The sequence below is a fragment of the Bacillus rossius genome, chromosome 5 (assembly GCF_032445375.1).
Source record: "Bacillus rossius redtenbacheri isolate Brsri chromosome 5, Brsri_v3, whole genome shotgun sequence".
Classification (NCBI taxonomy): Eukaryota; Metazoa; Arthropoda; class Insecta; order Phasmatodea; family Bacillidae; genus Bacillus; species Bacillus rossius.
This window is the reverse complement of record NC_086333.1, coordinates 55609799-55630074: the sequence shown is the minus strand read 5'-3', so window position 1 is coordinate 55630074 and position 20276 is coordinate 55609799. Positions and strand designations below refer to the sequence as shown.

General features: G+C 35.0%; 1 protein-coding gene across 1 annotated transcript in view; it reads left to right on the top strand.

The window, feature by feature from the left end:
- The first annotated feature begins 4491 nt into the window (after positions 1-4491).
- The window catches only part of LOC134531818 (carbonic anhydrase-related protein 10), a 717638-nt gene continuing 701853 nt past the window's right edge, over positions 4492-20276 (top strand). Inside the window, exons 1-2 of the mRNA XM_063367772.1 lie at positions 4492-4813; positions 5112-5438. Of these exons, the coding sequence (XP_063223842.1) occupies positions 5351-5438 (88 nt within the window). The 5' untranslated portion in view covers positions 4492-4813; positions 5112-5350. The remainder of the gene's footprint in view (positions 4814-5111; positions 5439-20276) is intronic.

Here is a 20276-nt window from a genome sequence, read left to right as displayed (position 1 = left end):
CCTTGGCGCCAACCGCTGTGTATCCCGTGACACACTCCTGGTCACATGACTTTGGCTGCGCGGGGCGTTGCCGGGAGAGCAGGCCCCCTGCGAGGCTTAGATGTCCGACGGTTAGTCTGCCATCAGGGGTTCCTTCTTTCGAAGTTGCCGAGCTCAATATTACACCCATAAAATACTTCCCCCCCCCCCCCCCCCGTCTCTTAATCTTAGGACAGTTCCTTTAAACAAACGGAATCAAAATGAGGTCGACCATTTAACTCAACACTAATTCTAAGACAATTAGGTAAAAGGTAGCATAATAAAAAAAATCCATCATCCTACTGTCACAGTAAGCGCGATAACCTTCAAGACATCCCCTCAAAAGCTTTTGTTTTGTCTACGTGTCACGTCTTTGTCTCCACCCTTGAGCATATAAGCATTGGGTATAAGAAACTTGATTATCTTATAAGGCCCTTTGAATTTCAGCGAGAGTTTTCCCCTGAATTTATCAATGTCATTAATAAAAAATTTTTTTTACCTAAAACTATATCGCCCTCAGTTTACTTTATCGGATCTCGTGTCCTATCGTTATGTATTTTTATGCGAATATAGTTTTTTTCTTTAAATGATCACTGGTTTCTGTTTCGCTGCCGTTTCACTATCATCTAGGCTGTTATCTAGTTCGTGCTTCCACGCGTTCCCTAGAGGGTGCAGTAAATCTCTCCCAAAAACAATGTCCTGGGTTTTTCCTGATGGCGGAGCTAATACAAGAATTTATTCCTAATATCAGAAAACGCCCACTCGTATTCCAGTCATGATGCCACTCTGAGTGAAAAGACCGTAGAATACCTTTAATGACGAGGTTGTATCATTCGATAATGTTGCTAGCGCGTCAGTAGGGGCTTATATGCGCTAATTTGATCCCCCCAGCTAAATGTCAAATTGTTCATTTCGTTGGATACGAAATTGCCAGCGTTATCTGTTATGAGATACTCTAGTGACCCCGAGATAAAAAAAAACTCTTTTATTTAGTAGTGCCTAACAAAAGTTTAAGACCACAGATTTATTTAAAATAAAATTATCCTATTTTTAAATTTATTTTTAGTTATCATTTCATGAATATTTTTTGAATGGTGAATATCGTGGGACATCTATCTATCCAAACAATTTTGCGTTACGACATTTAGTTTTCAAGATACAATTTTTTTTCCTTTTCGATACTTATTATAAACAAATTTGTTAATACTAAACCATTTTGTTGATTTCATTATCAATTTTTTCACAGAATTTTAAGATGAGTAAAATCATTTTGAAAATAAAAATTTGTTTATATAAGAATTTTTTTCATTAAAAAAATAAAGCGCAAAACCATGAAGTGTATATGCAGGTTAAGCTATAAATAGAAATGTTGTAGAGTAAGCTAGAGAGACTTTATGTACACAATTTCCTAGCTTGTTGTATAAGCTATTCGTATGGTGCATACACGGTCTCGCCAGCTCTCTAGATAACATTTTTATTTACATTTATTTAAGTGGGACAAAGCAACGGCCTCGTGGTTATCTACTCGTTTGCTGAACTCGCCCGTGGACAACCCAGCCTACAGCATACCACTACTTCGGCGAGACACAGCGAGTGGGGACTCGCTGCTCGAGGGACTGTGAAGCCTGCAAGTAAGTGCCGGCGTGTTTTATGTACCAGATGAATGTGTGTGGTGGTTACGTCGACACTGTAAGATACATCCCTTGGGTAAAAATTTTACGAGTAAAAAATTTTGATGATGAACCATTGGTGAATTTGAAATACTGGCTAAATTATGTTTTCAGTTTGTACTCAGTGGCTCACGCAATGATTTTAAGTTGTTTATAACAGTTTATAAATAATATAATTCTCGTTTGATCAATCATATTGAATTTAATTTTTATTTATTAAAAATCCAAGCTGCTAACCGTTGAAACTAATGAAATTATATGTTTTAATGTTATAAATAGAAGTTGTTAATCTTTCGAAAGTACCAGTTAGTTGGAATTCCATGTTCAAAAATATTTTGAGAACCTAGACTTTTAATTCCGTATGTGCCTTATTAATTGTCTGTATGGATAATGATTTTATTGCTTAGGTAATAATGAAAACATTCTGTGCGTACCCATCATATGGTGCTATCGTTACGAGTCCTGGCCAGCATTTAATTACTGTCAAGCAATAGTATTACTTTGATTCATGTTTGTTGTTGAGGGTGTCATGCTGGTTACATTATTCAATAAAATTTAGTTTTTTATCTCAACGCACCTGCTCTTCATGTTCGTGAATCCTCCCAAAATTCACACTTTTGTCGGAATAGGCAACAGTACTTTTAGGTTAAAGTATATTATAATGAAATGGTAAAATACACTTGATTGAAATCCATTATTAAAATATGCATAAAAAGTGACCAGGAAACATAAGAATATAAGTATTGCAAAAGTCAACTGTAACAAACTTAGACCAACACAATAAATTAAGTGTGTACTTCGAGCCACTTTGATTTAGAGTTTTATGGTGGCAATCCATAGCTTTTCTAAATCACAATTTATAAGGTCCGTTAGACGACAAAATAAAAAACAACACAGGAAAGAAACACTTGTCACTTACTACTCTAACTTTCTTACATATCAAACAGCTTCATCGTTCATATAAAAATTACAAAACAAAACAGAATACAGGCAAAACTTGTATCATTATGAATGTAAAGATTCAAAATTTAAAAAAAATAATGTAATAGTACAAAATAATTTAACACAATATAAACAAACGTTAAATCAAAATTACCCAATGTAAGAAAAATTCAAAGAACATTGTATTATGTAATTACAAAGACATGTCAATATTAAATTAATTTTAATTTTCTCTAACAGTGTTATGATGTAAAAAAAAATTTTTGACTAAAAATTTAAGGTGAAGTAAGGATAATGTGTGCGAGGAAGCTTTTGCATAGAATTTGGTAAATCAAATTGGATGTCATAAGTTGAATCAGACTGGAGGTGGTCATAGAACACACAACTCCTTACAACAAAGGAATAACACAGAACAATTCTGTGATACCGGAATAATAAGACAATTACTTGTGTTTGTTAATGCATGCGATATCTTATTTGACGTGACAACGTCTAATAAATCGATGAACGCCGGCTGCACGCACGAAAAAGTGCCCCACTACGGATGTCCCACTACGGATGTTCCTGTCTGCTCATTGTACGCATGCGTGGCATCTCTCTTCATGCTCATTGTACGCATGCGTGGCATCTCTCTTCCACTCGATTGGAACAACCATCGATTTGACTTTTCAATCATTCTTTCGTCGTTTGAATTATTAATATTATGTAATTTAACGATCGTCCACCGATTTTCAGCACAATCGGTACGGTTATTTAAAAGTAATGTTGAATATTCAAATACGTTTTGAACCAACAATGGTGTTTTACAGTTACACATAATAATTCAAATTACAACCGGGATCTTTTGCACAATGTTTTAAAAAATATTGTAACACCTTATAAATAAGTTTGGTGTATTTGGGATGCGTATTTTTTATAAAAAGGAGTTATTAAAACGAAATAATATTATTCCCCTACCGTGAAATTTTTTTTATAAAGGTATATATTACATCTGAAACTATCAAATATGAAATATGGCCTCGTGACTGAGCGGTCAGCGGCGCTATTTTCTAATCGTAAGATTGTCGGTTGGAATCTCGGCAAGTGCGAAATTTTTTCTTTTGAACTTGTAAAAATAAATACGGCGCACGTAACATTTCAAAAGTAATAAATATATTTGAATAATGAATGGAAATAAAAGTAAATTTATAAATTAAATTGTACATTTCATTTCACTTTTTGTATCCATACAAAATAGTAATAATTCAATTAAAATTATTGAATTTTATTCATAAAAGTATGCAGAGGTAGATTTGATCTTACAAAAGATAGAAAATTTAAAAAAAAAATTCTTCCTCAAATAATATAATATTTTTAATGCCTAAATGGCTTGGTTGCAAAAACCTATTACGGCTCAGTCTCAGGCCGAATATGATATTTCCTTTTCTTCTGGATCAATAATTAAACTATCGTCCGTAAACCGACTTTACAGACAACCAATTTTTTTTTAATATATGGACTGTATTGGAATACATAAATGAACTTTGGATCCGGGCAGATTAAATGCCCTATTAATTAATTAGTTTGCTTTGTCGTCACACCCCTAATCGTCGCCTTCGTAGATCCGTCCCCTTTTTAAACCCTTCAATAACAGTGAAATTCGAAAATTGCACACCTTTGTAATTAGCTTTGAGGTGCGCGTGGGGAGGTACGTTAAGCGCCCTCTTCCACGCGCCTGTTAAACGCAGCCCCCGGAAACCCTTTCTCCCCCTCCAGCGAGCTCATTTCCCCCCCTCCTGGCGAGGACTCCCTTTCCCCCTCCACCGTCTTACCGCCCCTCCCACGGCGCCGCCCCTCCGCCGCGAGGGCTGCGCGGCGCGCCACACGTCGCCGGACCGCCGAGCCGAGCGGACGTTGGACGGGGGTCGGCAGCGCCCGCTCCCACCCCTAGACGCGGCCGCGCGGCAGGGCTCCGACCACGTGCGCGACGTGGCGACCCAAGACTGTTTCGAGTGCTGGAACTGTGCGGAACGTCATCCGAGAGATATTTTTTCACGTTAAAAAAAAAAGGAATAATAATTATTCGTCCCTAATCTTTTTTTTAAAAAAAAAAAAATAGTCATGTTTTCACCAAGCCGTAAAAATTAATCAAGCTTGATCGCGCGTCGTTTTCGAACCTCGGCGAGACTTCACCGTGTTGCCAGGTGAGCTCAAAGCTAATATCGGAGCTCGCCTCGCCTTCGCCCGGGACCGTAATTACCAAAAGGCGAAGGAGGGTACTTTTAATGAGTCGAGGGGGAAGGGGTTGGGAAAGGAGCGCGGAAAATTAAGACCCGACGCAGGGGCTAGAGGGGGGGAGGGGCCGTTTGAAAGATAACCCCGTTACGAAAAGGGGTGGTTGGTGGGGAGGATAGAAGTTCAACTTGCCATCTTCGAGTCTCAACCCCTGCGGGATTAAAATCTAAAGTTTTTAATTTTCTTTTTTTTTTTCTTCTTTCCTAGTGGGAGGTTCGCTCACAGCATGCAGTGCCTACACCTGCCGCCGATAACCGCATGGGAAAAGATCCTCACGGATTCATCGTCGAGAATGTTTTTCATGGTTCTCGCGTGAAAGTTGGAACAGCAGGCGGAGACGAACCACACCTCGGCCGCGTGTGTTCCGGAAGGTTTGCCGACGGCGAGCGCGATGCGCTCTTCTAGCTGATAGAAGAAGGACCGCCACCGCCACCGCAAGGATCGCCATGCTCGCGCCGCGACGGGAGACAGCTTCGTCCGTCAGGTGCGGGAGGCTGTTCGGCATCTCGCTCAACATTCTGCTGCTGACGTCAGGTGAGTCGCCATGTCCGACGCACGTGCGTGCGGCTCGCTGCCCGCGGCAGTCGGAAACCGTAGCTCCACCCCCTCTTTCCCCCTTTCACCACCTCTCGTAGAGTTAACACTTTCAGTCTGTTTGCCGACTGAGGCCGACTGTTTGTATCTTAATGATACGTGGATTCAGTGGCGTAGCCAGGATTTGTGTATGGGGGGTGTTAAGAAGCATGCTCCCTCCCCCCCGTATTAAAGAGGGGGGGGGGGCCCGGGGGTCCTCCCCCGGGAAAAATTGGATTTTAAGGTGTAAAATAGTGCTATTTTAGCAGTTTTTGGTACTTAAATTTAAATATTGTAATGGTAAAATTTTTATTAATTTTAATATGAAATTTGTTTGAGTGATGAATAAGAAATTAATTAAATATTTGGTGCTAAGGGGGGGGGGGGGTTAACCCCTAACCCCCCCCCCCCCTGGCTACGCCCCTGCGTGGATTAATTAAACTTTGAATGTTGCGGAACATTGGTGTAGCCTACATTATAGTCGACATCTTTCTTTAGGGTAATCATATATTAATATGTGTTGTAATTAAATCGTAAATTATTACTTCTTAAAATATAAAAAAATAATAGTTATGCTACAATGATATGATATTTTAGGAAATAATTACAAAGTGTGACTGAAAGGATTTACACTAAACAACTTGCCAATGATAGTTGTTTCTTGTCTGCAGCTTTGAAATTACGAAAAACACTATAAAGGGTGTAGTTAAACAATAGGTAGTAAATTATTTATTTATTTCAACTGAAAAAATATACATATTTATGCTTGAGGAACATATTTTTTTCTTAGAATAGCTCAGCAGATAAGTTATATTTAATAACGCTATAATCTTTATTAAGTTTTGTACCTCCGCTATGTTCATTAGAGAAAAAAAATTAATTAATTATGTAAAATATTTATCAAAGATTTTGCCTTTCTTGTAAGCTCGAGCAAAAAGACATCTTCAATAACAAATATTTTGAGTTACAAATTTATCGGGGTTTCATGGACACCTGTTTCAGGGAATAGAGATTTAGTGGGAATAAGTTTAAATTTTTTTTTGTCAAGGCCCTTCCCAGTTAGGTGTCTGATTTGCACTGTTTTTACCCTGAGTGAGAAACCCAGTGCACAGTAATGCGTTGAATGTTTCGTTTTATCGTGTCAAAGATCATTTAATTAAATACCAAGATGCAACTGTTTTTACACACTGATGTAAAACTATAAATCTTTTTGACTTTCGAAGTAATACTTCCTCGCGTGCTCTCACGCAAAGACCAGATTTGTAGACTACCGGTTTAACAAACGACCTCGATTTGTAGTAATTGTGAGTAGTTTATTTATCTGAATTATCTACGTGCATTTATCTTTAAAAATATTTGAAGATAAGTTTCATTTTAAGCGTTTTAGTTGTTACATTAAAATTAAATACTTTTTTTTTTTAGTTCTGTTTAATTTTACTCTATGTTTCTTGTATTAGCTAGTTGTGTATATTAACTTCAATTTGGTAATGAAGCATTCGAAAAAAGAAATTATCTGTAAACATTGGTTTATTAATAAAGGCTTCGGGTTTAATGTCACTAATATTTTCATCAAAGCAAAGAATTAAATAAATTAATTTGAGAGAACACGAAAAAAGAATGTCCAATCCTCAAATTTAGCATTAAGCCTTTTTACACATAATAATTCTGTTTAAATGCACGTTATGTGTTCTACAAAGGAAAAAAATATATTCTCGTAACAATTAAAAAGACAGAAAATACAGTATAATGCATTATGCTCCCCGATGTTCAGAACTGTATTGTATGAACGAGGATTTTTATTCGTTGCTCTAATTTACACGGCTTGATTAAATTTTATGTACTGCAATCATAAACATTCCTTTGTTTGTATAAAAGTTTTACGAATAAGTAGAACTAAGCGAAAGTCTCTAATTAATAAATTCTTATCAATTTATATTTTTACAATGCATGCTGCTAACTTAATATCTATTTATTAGCTACTCTTTGACATAAATAGTAGGCACACGATAAATTAAAACGTTATATTTACTAAACATTTTTTAACATAAACACACACTTTTTTATTGTTAATTCTATAAAATGGGCTATATGAACATTTTTACATTTTCAGAGCAAAAATCAAACTTTACATTCCAAAACATTAAATAGTTATTTTATAATGCAGATATTTTCTTTATTTCTAACTATCGAAGCATTTAATATGAATATAAACTTACTAGTACATTAAATTAAACTTGAAACTAACGGATCTACTAATGGGCAATAGGTTTTTCAATACTTTCTGAAAAGTTTTATAAATTACCCATTTTTAATAGTTTAATACTCTAATAACTACTGACCTAAATTTTCGTGGTATGAAGCTACTCTCCAAGAACATGATTCATTGAAATGTTCACACGTCATTAACAACTATATAAGGAATATTTTTACATGTAAAATTGATATTTTAAACCATTTACCCCCAATTTTGTGTGCCAAATATTTCTCTAAGTTAAAATTCCTGTGATACATTAACATATTACAAAACGTAATTGACCAGAAATGAAAAGTTGAGGAAAAGGTTTTGTCAGTTTTTTCTTTGATATGTGTAAAAATATTATTTTCTCTTTTTTGCACAAGTGAAAAAATATTTTCCAGTCCTGAATATCTCTCATTAAAAAAAAAACAAATTTACAAAATCTTTTCCGAATAATATTACTCCAAAAAATGTCTCACCAAATAAACACTTTTAGTTTATGCTTTCATGTTAATTCAGTTTCTGTACTGTTTACCACATAACCATACGTAAAGGAAGTGTTGATTTGTTTATAACATAAATCCAATTTAAAAGTTATTGACTGAAATAAAATCTGTAGTGTTACTGTTGTCAATTAAATCTAGATTATTTTTACTAAACAAAGTATAAAAAAATTTCACACGTGCTGCTAATGTGGTACAGTTCCTACCAGAACCAAAATGTGCATTAAGTAGACAATATAACATTTTTGGCTCATAATGACCCGTAAAAATTTTGTGCTTAGTATTTTTTAAAAATATTGAATGAAGCTGATTTTAAAAGTAAAAAAAAACTGTTAAATACATTTCAAAATACAAATATTTGCATTTAGATTTTTACACATGAATTTCACACAGATAAGTTAAAAGTATATATTTTTTTTAATGATTGGTCTATCATAGTCAGTAAACTAATTAAAGTACCTGGTTATTTATGTTTGCATGTATATTTATGTTTTAGGTCAGACCAATGTTGGTGTTTAACACGAAAGAGTGATGAATATATACCTAGTAACTGGCAACTGCACCAGTATGAAATTTTCTTTGAAAAAATTACGTTAAAATATTTTTGATATCATAGTGATTAGTAGAGACCTGCAATATTCGCGGATTCATTTCGTGATATGCTACAATTCAAATAATTATACCTTAGCACTGCTTATGCAATTGGTTCACTGTTAATCTGGAATAATGAATGCCAATTAGAGACCCTAACTCACAGAAGTGTCGAATCACAGACGCTCGGTCGAGACGACTCACAAGTCAGCAACCAATGAACAGGTGGCATTTGCTCGAGTGTGTAGAGTGTAGCAGAGTCTATCCTGGAGGTCATTGAATCCGCGAATTTTGCAGGTCTCTAGTGATTAGGCGTCTAACCCACGCCGTCCTAAATTCTTCCGTAATGTTCTATGGATGTTCAAATAAATTATACTATATGCATATTTTCATAAGATTTACTATATTAAAAATGCGTATTTAACCATTTACTGATAAATTATAATATATATTAATAAATTGATATTAAATTAACCATTCGTAGTATGTTACCTCTGTGCTAAAACTCTACAATTACGGATTTCGTTCATTTGTGAGTAAACATTTGGTCAGAAATACTTAGTCTTTAAGGATTAAGGGAAACCCAAACTATTAGTATTAATAATAATGTTATACCTTCTTAAAATCAAGATGTTTTCGCCAAACGCTACATAAAAAAGGATAAATAAAAATTGATATCACTGTCTCATTTCATGCTAGGATGAAATATAAATTTACCTTTTAATTTCTAAGAATATCTTAATCAACAGTTATTTCATGTGATGAAAACTTAATAAAAGATAGATGTATTATGATATTATATAAATTCTCGAGGAAAGGCGTGAAAGTAAAAAAAAAACTTTTAATTCTACCGCCTTAAATCAGGTCATACACATTAAAAATTGATTGTAATTTTCCCCCCTCAATTTTTTTACACATATTTATACTAATTATTGATATGGCACAAAGTAAAGAATATGTATCTTATATATATTACTCTATTACCGTGAGGCATGAATGAACATCATTCAGCAATTTAGTGCTGAAAGAGAATAAATAATTATTTCACTTGAGCGGTTTTCGTTCACCCAATAGTTACGATCGTAGCCACGAATGTTGGCTTCAACACATGTCCAAATCTGGTCCTGCGCGTTGTCAAGAAACTAAATTAAATAAAACATATGTTCTGCAAGACGTGGCCAATTCGTTAAAAAATACCATATGACGGGATAAAATTTCCCTTTAAATTGTACGAGGTCTATTTCAATAAACTGCTTGGCTTTTAAACCACTGACATCTAATGAAGGACGTGAGAGATTATATCTTGGCTTTAAAACAGTATTTTTGTTTAGGATAAGAATGTTCACATTGGAATATTCATCATCCCTAGATGATTGTTTCACACAGTCACCTGTATTTTGCTGCAATCTCTTAATAACTAAATTATCGTCAGTATTCTAACGCCTATAAGTGTCATTAAAATCGCGTGGACAGCATTACCTTTCATCGCTTATCAAAATCATTACGCATAATTGGAGAACTTTTGTCAAAACTAGCTTATGAGCAATGTGTTTGTTTTCAAAGCTTGCTTAAATGCTTTGACATGAGTGTTCACGTAGCCAATACTGAAATTTTGAAATAATCATTCGGAAAACAAATTACTTTTATGTTTCAGGTGCCTGAATATTTGACATATACGTATTGTTTTTTATTTTTTTAATTTTTAGTTAAATACAACTTGAAGTCCCATAGTTGCTCGCAACATTAACTAAAAGACTGCACTTTCGCTTCGGTGTCTTGCAAAGCTTAGAGTGAAACTGAATCCTCAGACGCATTTATGATAATTAAATAATTAACTTTCCCTTACTTACGGCTCTTGGGGATAGTGAACACCTAATCGCCACGCTCATATGTTGTATGTCGTATGTCGTGGGTTCGATCCCGACACACATGCCGCCAGATTCGCAATAATGAGCTTCGAGTCGGTAATCAAGTGGTTCGGTACCCACCATATACTTGGAGGTATAGTACGTCCAGCCTTTGCGCAAAATCATGCTGAGTAAAAGAAACTCTATACGAAATCTCTATAACGTCATTGCAAGATTGCAGGAATATGTAAATAAAAACTGATTTATTGTTTGGCAAAAGTTTAGAATACAAAATGTATGGCCTTGAATGAGTCGTATTGCTTGATCACGAGTTATTTTGAAACGCCCAGTAGTACGTAAAAACAATGACACACAATTATACCTATATTTAACAAAAATCCTGTGTGGTCCTGGAAGAAGGTGAAACCTGGAAAATGTCAAAGAACACATTTTCGTTGACTTAGTTACGCAGGGAGTTTTTTTTAAGTCCAAAGGTGGACTCACAGTGCTCTGTCGCGTCCGTTCGCGACCCGTCCGTCCGCCAACAGACCAAAGGATGCACAATGATCCACACGTTTGTCAAATACTTTTCCATTTTGATGATGCTAACAGACTGGAAGGATTAAATAGTGGTTAAAAAATATCTTTTGCAGGGATATTAAGACGATCGTGAAAGTTGAAAACTTAATAAATCATTAAACTGAATATCATTTTCGCTCTGGTACTTATTAAAATATTTTCAAATGTTAAAAATTTTTTCAAACATAAGTTAAAAACTTTTAATTGAAATAGCTTAACAGATATACGTACTTAAAAAATCATTTTTAAGATGGTAAAGGATGCCGGCATTAGGTATGTTGCTAACATTTTGGAGTTTTATTTCACCCGAACGTCCGTAAGTCAAAAGTTGAAAGCTTGGTAAAATTTTGACGGACGGATGGGTGACGGACGGAGTCCCTCTTAAACTATAGCCGAGTAAAATTTAAAAAAAAAACTATGTAGTTCTTACTAGCCATGGGACATTTGATGCTTATTTTGATGTTCTTGTTGCTCCCTCTCGCCCGGGTCTCAGACGCTCGAAATAGCTCTAGGTGGTCTGGCTTCACCCCTTCCCCCCCTTTTCAGCTCCCATCCTGTTCAGAAAGCAACGCGATATTCACGGGTGCGCGAAACGTCACTCGCGAATATAAATAGCCTTCCGCCAGATCGTCGCGCTTACGTACGAAAGCGTGCGCGACTCGAATCCTTCTTCCTCCCCCCCCTTTTTTTTACCACTCTTCGCCCCACTCAAAACCACTATGCGGATGAATAGTCTCGGAATGGAAAGTAAAGCCGGTGAGCGTTGGCGCGATGATCCGCAGGTCAATTTTCGAGGATTACCGTCTAATTGGAGACATGATTGGGCGCGTGTCGACGGATCAGCTACAGCTAGTCCTGCGCTCGCGTCTGGTTGTGGCTCGGGGAAGGGAGGGGAAGTTACTACCCCCTCCCTCTAGAGAAGGAGAGGAGGGGTGGTTGTAGCCGCATAGTAGGGAGCAGGGGAGAGGAGGTTTGTAGTAGTAGCGTCCTATGATATAGACCAGTGATGGCTAGGAGGTCCATGCGTATTTCCGCGAAAAGATTCCGAGCCTATCTTAAAATTAAATCACTGTACCATCGTCTGTGTTTCGTGATATGGGCAATACTTATTTTAGACATATTATGTCTATTGTTAGAACACCCAATCACAGCTATTCAGTGTAGTAGCGAACGCGTCCTGAGTGGCTCGATCTAACAAGCCAACTACTTCTCTCGCAGACGGCCGCCAATCACAAGGAAGCAGCCGCAGGTGCGGGTATACGTTGTTGCAGTCTAATAGGCATTCAGAATTTTTTTTCGCGAAAAATGCTTGCCTCTAATGATGGCCCACTTAAATCCGGCACAATTAAAGATTCTTACATAAAAATATATTATCAGGTGAACTGTCGCGTATCAGCCATCTTTGTTCGCATATATAGAAAAAGCTGACAGCAGACACTGGTATAAAGTCACGGTGTTCTCACAGATATGTAATTTATTTATATATATTTTTGAATACAATTTTACACTTTTTGAAGTTTTTTTAACATTCATCACATGCCACACCAGTGAGTTCTTTGGTCGTTATAAAGAAAAATACCACACTAAAATAGTTATTGTAAGGAATAAAAAAAAGTCCATGCATAAGTGTCCGACCCCGGATTAGCTTAACTAACAATTATTATAATTTATATATTTTTTGTTTTGTCTTTCGTTGACCATAAGGTGATTTGATATGATAGAGCGGAAATTTAATTCCCAGGGATACTAGGAAAAGAATCCACAACAGTCTGAAGAAAAAAACCGGGCCAGCATTTGGCTGGAGTTAGTTCTCGGAAACCATGATTTTGGGGAATGAGGATGTTGATAAACCTACAGTTCACAGAGATTATAGCCACATCCGAGCCGTTCTGAAGCTCTTCCCAATTTTACGATCGCTGGTGAAAAAAAAAAATATCAAAAGTATTTTTATACTTTCCGGTCAAATAGTAATTTAAATAACGCTAAAATAACCAAACTTTCATTTTAGTTACGATAACCTAACCTACCGTATCTGAAAAAAATAAAGAACTATTATTTATTACACTGACCGAACTAAACTAAACCTTTACTTTAGTTAACCTCGGAACTGTTCGGGTTGTGGTTTTGGCTTTCATCACTGTGAACTGTGTGCTATCTGAGGATGTTCAGTGATGTATTGGAGCGAGTCTAGTGTTTAACCACTGTGTCACCTTTTCTTATATGAAAGATACTATCGATCCCCCCTACACAAACACCTTACTTACTTATTTGTTACATTCTCGCAGTTTCATTGACTTTGACGTACTTGAGACCAATTGACCCAAGACTCGAACCCAGAACCTCTTGAACCGGAACTCTAATTCGTTGTGTAAGTGTACAACATATGTTTTTTTAGTTGTTGGTGTACGGGTAAGTGCCAAAGAGACGATTAAGATAACACAAATTACATCCATGTCTTACCCGGGATTCGAACCCAAAGCTCCCGCACCGGAAACCAGATGCGTTTTCTAACTACGCTATGGAGGCCGACTAACCTATTTGCAATATTTCTGTACACACAAGCTTAGTCACCACGCTACCGAAACACCCGAAAATATTTCTGTTTGGAATTGTATTATCACCGGTTGTATTAGACACCCCGATTAAGCTACGGAGGTCGTAACCCTTGCTTCGTTTGATCTGTCGGAACATGCGTCATGGCGTGATGCTCGGTTGACACATAGTTAAGGTTACAACATTTCGTAACAGTTATACCTCTGAGAAGTTAAGTATTTCCGTTTTTTTCTACTAGAAATAATTACAATAAGAACTGTGTTATAGTTTAATTTTTACGGTTATTAATTTCTACGCATCCCGTGCTATTTGGGAAGTACCTACTATTTACAGAGGCACAAATATTTCGTGGATCAATTCTTTGACAAAGTTGAGTCGAAATTTTTTTTTGAAGATGTCTTTCGTGGCAAGACTAAGCCCAATGTAAATCCGAAATTTAATATTTCACAACGTTTTTAAAAAAAATTATATACTTTTCTAACTATTTGCACACTTCATTGCACTTCACACTTTCGGCCATGAGCTTAGAACGTTTGTCAATTCGGCAAAAAAAAGGTGTCTTTCGATATTTTTTTTTTTAAGGAAACTAGTGTTGAAGTTAATTTAGCATGCTTATAATTTTTTTTCTCCGCACACAATGTTCGATTATAAACTCCAGGCTATGAACGAAAAAGTTATCCAACGAATCTTCCCTCGCTGGCAACCCAAACAAGGTTTTTCAGAATTCCTGTTCAGCGGTTGAACTCGAAGCCTCGGAGTAGCTTCCTGCTTCCCTGCCGCTAATTACCTTAATGGCAGCTGCGATTTCTGACGTGAAATTTTCTGGCTCGCCCAATTACCTCCAACTCCCTCCCTCCCTCCCCCCACCCACCAAAAAAAAAAACACCTCCGCGGATCCCGACTCCCGCTCAACCCCGATGCTAATGGAGAGATGGCGGCGCCTCCAATCTGCATACATTTGCGCCGCGCCGCAAGAAGACGGACTCGGATTCCGGAGCGATTCTTCTTATCGGCCCCCGGCGATCGCGGAACGGAAAGTAATGCTGCTCTCGACTGCAGAAGTTTTCTCGCTTGCATGTCGCAACACACGCGAGATTCATCTCGGTACGCTGTATAAAATTTTCTTTTTAAAACGGATCAGAGACATTGGTGTGAAATTTTCCGGTTATTTGGAAAATTTTCTACATTAACAAAACAGTGTTAGCAGTAATACCGGATTCTGTTTCTCACCCGGGACCTCCAATAGTTAAAGTTATTTGTTAACCGTTTCCTGAATAGCTTTCCAGTATTAACTGCGCATAATTAAACAAAATTAAATCCAGTTTTTTAATATTCGATTATATTTTCTACTGTTAAAAAAGTGCTTGAATGAACCTCATTTAAAATGTAAAATAACGCAACAATTTTCGTGTTATTTCGAACAATGTATTCCATATATGCAAAAATAACCGAAGCCATGTGTTATCCAAAGTTACAATATCTTTCTTGTAGTATTTCAAAATATTTCTTGGCAACTGTTTTCTAAAGGAAAGTTTAGTAAAACAACAAAAAAAAAAAAAAAACAAGTATTTTCTGTGTAGCAAGAAATTATAAGGTTCTATCTGTGGTATACGTCGTGGACTTACCCGATTAAATTTTCGTCACAAAGCATTCTGATATCCTCTGTTTATGAAATATTTGTGTAAGGAAAGTTAAAAATAAATTGCATCCTCTATTTTATACAAAAATTTAATTAAATACTTTTGCAAACAAACGTTTAAATAACTTTGAATTATACAGTAGGCAGGTTATTTCACATTGCTACTGAAATTGCCACTCAGGATGACGTGTATTATGACGACATAAAAACTTAGTTCGTCTTATCTCTAACAGTTTACTCAACGTAAGTCAAGAAATCGGTAAGTTTGATTTACTTGTCGGTGTAGGGTACAACCTAAAACGTTATTTTTATTGATCAAATATATCCTGTGATCATCTTGATATTTGTAGCTTTAAAGTAGTGAAAGGGATTTTGGAAATGATAAAAGGCGTTTTCGGGATCCTTTTGATACACATAAATTAACTTGCACTCTATTTATAATATTGTTATAGATTTAAGAAAAGGATATTAGTGATGTTTTGCCCTCATTCTAAATCTCGGCTAAACTATCGAAATCAGGAAAGATAAATGACAGAGCAATATTTATAAAATATTTTACAAAGGGGCAGTTACTAAAAAAATTATTTTGTTCATAAAACTTTCAAAACCTTTGTTTATACACATTAGATTTTTGCATGAACAGTGGTATGGAACGAACAATCAGTAATAAGTGTCCCTTTATTAACAGTTGATTTGGGAAGTAATTACAGGATTTTTAATCATAAAACTACATAGTTTCCTCAGTGTCTCTTTTGCTGATACTTAGTTAATCGGCTTTAATTTCACCTTCATATTTTCCAACACTAAATAATTTTTCTAATCCTACGTTCAGAACTTTAAGGAAACAAATAGAAAAATAATACAAAAATTCATAATTTTTTAACATTTTTTAACATGAAGCTGAATTCTAAGCTACTATTAAACCTAAAAAAATCATGTAAACTTTTACACATAATTGTTTTGGACTTAAAAAACGAAAGGTGAGAATAAACCAAAAATTTCACTTAAGACATATCAACGTAATAATTGAATTAAAGAAAGTGTTCGTTCGTTAATTTCATAACATGTAAATATGTTTATATGAAAACACGTAAGTTTTTTTATAAAACATGTTAATTAATTGAGGTAAGCTTTGTTTTAATAAATAAAATAAAGTCCTTAATTTTTTATGCTAAATATCGTAATGTTTTCCCGATATTTCATAAAACCATATAATTTAACGTGTTTCTTTTGGTTAGCATAATTATTTATGTAAGAGTTTAAATAGAAGAATTTACAACTGCTTGGAAAAACTATCTATAGTAGCAAGTTTTAGTACCTAAACTGTTGTAAAAACTAATGAAAAATTTAAAAATTTTAGTTTTTTGAACAATGCATGTTTATTATTTATGGCTCTCTCAAAAATGTATTACTTTGAGTTGCGTAAATTTGTATTTGTAGGATGTTCGATTAATAGCTTCAAAGATATTGATGTTGGTGTAAATTTTATTAAAACAAGCCTAAGTATTTCTCAAACGTATAAAAATTTTTGTTGTTTAAAGTTAAAAAAATTAAATATTTCAAATAACTACAATACACGCTAAAGTAGGTGATTTAAATAAAGAAAAATAATTTCTTATACTTTTAAAAAGGAAACGTGGAAAACAAAATAGGATTCAGACTTTATTCAAAGAAATTGTGGGTGATATTTTTTGTTATTTTCTCACTCGCCAAAATAAGCCAACTTTATCTTTCATTGATGGTAATTCTGCTTTTCACCTGAGAGAAGATTTCCCATGAAACATACGATACTTCGTTGTTTAATTATTTGCGAGCAGCTTCCAGTTACATCCGGTGTACAAGAGAAAAGCTAGTAAGAGAACGCATGTAACCTGTAAAAAAGGAGCAAAATAATAATAAAAAAGTAAAGCGCTAGAAACTTTTTAATTGGATCCTTTCCTGATTCATACGGATAAGTGGCTGATGCAAAGCGAGATACGAAAATAACTTTTTAAAGTAGAAATTAAGAATAGGATATTCTCTCTTTTACTCCTTCAGCTACCTTCCAAACCAAATTATTTCCTCGGGCTGAGGACGAAGTTTTCTTTCTTGTAAGAGATAACCTTCTTACTACAATAGTTACCACTCAATAAAAGAAATGTATATGTACGTATGTAAAGTTGTTATAAGTTAGACTTTTTTGTTTTATTGCAATAAATTGTTTTGAAGTTAATCATATAGGCCTACGTAAAACTTGTAACCTTAGGAATATAACATTCAGTTTGACATATAAACAAAAAAGTAGAGTAGCATTTGTAATATGAAAGAAAACAATATATATACATATATATACACATATATATATTATATATTATATATATATATATATATATATTAGCTGCAGTACCCGGCGTTGCCCGGGCTTAACACAGAGTGAAGGGAACCTTTTTCGAAATCAGATGTAGTTAGTAATTTATTGTCTTCTTAATTTGAATGTCAAGTGTGCAAAATAATTTATATCACTTTCAGATCCCGACAGACGTTGTTCTGCCAGTGTATAGTTATTTACCTGTATATATCTAAAAATTGGTGGTTTGTATGTAGTCTTGACTCTATAAAGCACAATAGAATAAAGCTGAGAAATAAGAGATAACTAATATTGAAATATTCCATTATCTAGCTAATGCTCGGCATGCATTGCAATGCTTCATTCAGTTTTGTTTTGTAATATGTTTGAAGTAGTTACACATATACAAATCATCTATCCATCTCTCTAAATATATATTTATCTTTATCTACATCTATGTATATATCTATGTATCTCTCTATCTCTATGTATCTCTTTATATCTAAATATATACATATATAACTCCCACTATCTCTATATCATCTATATATAATTTTATATATAGATCTATACATCTATATATCTCTTTATCTCAACCCATTTAATTTTTCTATACCTCGCTCTATCTCAACTTATCTCTTTCTCTCTCTATCTCACTCTATATATATCCCTCTATCTCTGTCTCTCTTTTATATTTAAATATATATTGTGTCATGCGTGCGCACTTATAGAACAAAAACAGACGAAGTGCCGCTATATAACATGAAATAAACACATTTATTGAAACGATTCGTGCTCCAACTATTGCAAAATAGTTATACCGTCTCAGAAACCTTCACGGGCATGCGCATAACAACTCACCAAAATTTCATCGCAATCGGATGAATGGTATAGGAACGCATACGTCACAAACAAACGTAAATTAAAGACATGACAAACGCATCAAACGATGGTGCGTTTAAAATTCAAGGCAACTAACTATCTATTGACGAAGTAAAGAACAAAACTGTTATGAGCGCCTTTATTTTGCTAGCCGCTGCGAGCTCCACTAAGCGGACAGGAGAAAAATATTAATTTGCCAGACCTTACTATGTGTATGATCGTGTGTCAGACATAGAGAAATGACACTCACTCACTATTTGTATGTCTATGACTTATGATTTTTTCTGTTATAAAATGGAATTATCACTCTTTCACTCCCTTAGGGATGTAATTTCATATTAATATGTGGTCTATGTGTTAATCCAGGTAATGAGCTCACTGTAGGCGGGGAAGGTTGATCAAGTGTTAATTGATCAGCTATCGACCAGGGTTGAAAAATATAAAATTCTATTAAAAATTAGGGGTTGGTGTTAGAAGAGTGAAAATTTAGGGTTGTATGTATTTTTTAATGCCAAATTATAAAAAATAAGAATAATTTTTTTTTCCAAAAAAATTTAAAAAAAATGTTTGGGGTGGACAACCCTTATCAATTAGGGGTATGAAAAATAGATAGTAGCCGATTCTCAGACCTACTGAATATGCATACAAAATTTCATATAAATCGGTCAAGCCGTTTCGGAGGAGTATGATAACTAACACTGTGACACGAGAATTTTATATATAAGATTTACATCTTCGACGCCATGATTTTTATAAAACAGTTTTCTTGGCTAGTAAATTATTAGTTTTTAAAGAACCTATAATTTAATTTCACGTTATTTAATTATACAAAGTGTATTCCAGGATAGATTATCTGTCATAAAGTTTCATTTGACACACCACTACGCTTAGCACGTACTCGGATATCCATGGAAGCTAATAAATACAGGTGTATTCTGTCAAAAGCGGGCCCGCCATCTTGGCGACTTTGGCCTGTGGTTATAGCAGATTGCGAATGTGCGCTGTACTTCAATCGGTTGAATTACCATTACTTGGAGCGCACGCATTTCGTTGCATACTAAACTTTCACCCTCAACACAACCACTGAAGTATAATTTCAAAGTTAAAAGGAATAATGATTAGAGATTTATTAATAAAATATATAACAATAAATTAAACAAAAAAGTTTCGCAAAGGAAATGCCTCAAATTATTAAGTGCCTAAGTTGGTTGAATATTTTAAATATAAAGGTATATATTTTTGTACTTGGTAAAGTTGTCTAGGTTATTTGTCCTTGAAGATGGCTACAACATGGCAGGCCGAAATGTCAGGCATAATATGCATTTCCTCGGACATGATTTCTAGCACAAAGGCCAAAATATGGTTAATATCTGGCCGAAACCCGGTGATAAAGAACATAACTAGTGGAGTTTAATTCTGGTGCCGCACAATGCGTTTCTTTAATTTTCTGTTTCCGTTCAAGCACGAGAGAGAGGCAGAAGGTTTCTTACGTTTTATGTTTCTCTCTTTTCACTAGAAGCGGGAACAACGTAGTTTCTTACCTTTTTTATTTCTATCGGATCAAGAGAAGTGAGGCACAATAAGGTTTGTTACGTTTTCTATTTCTGTCTTATCACGGAAAGTGAAGTAAAACAATGATTACC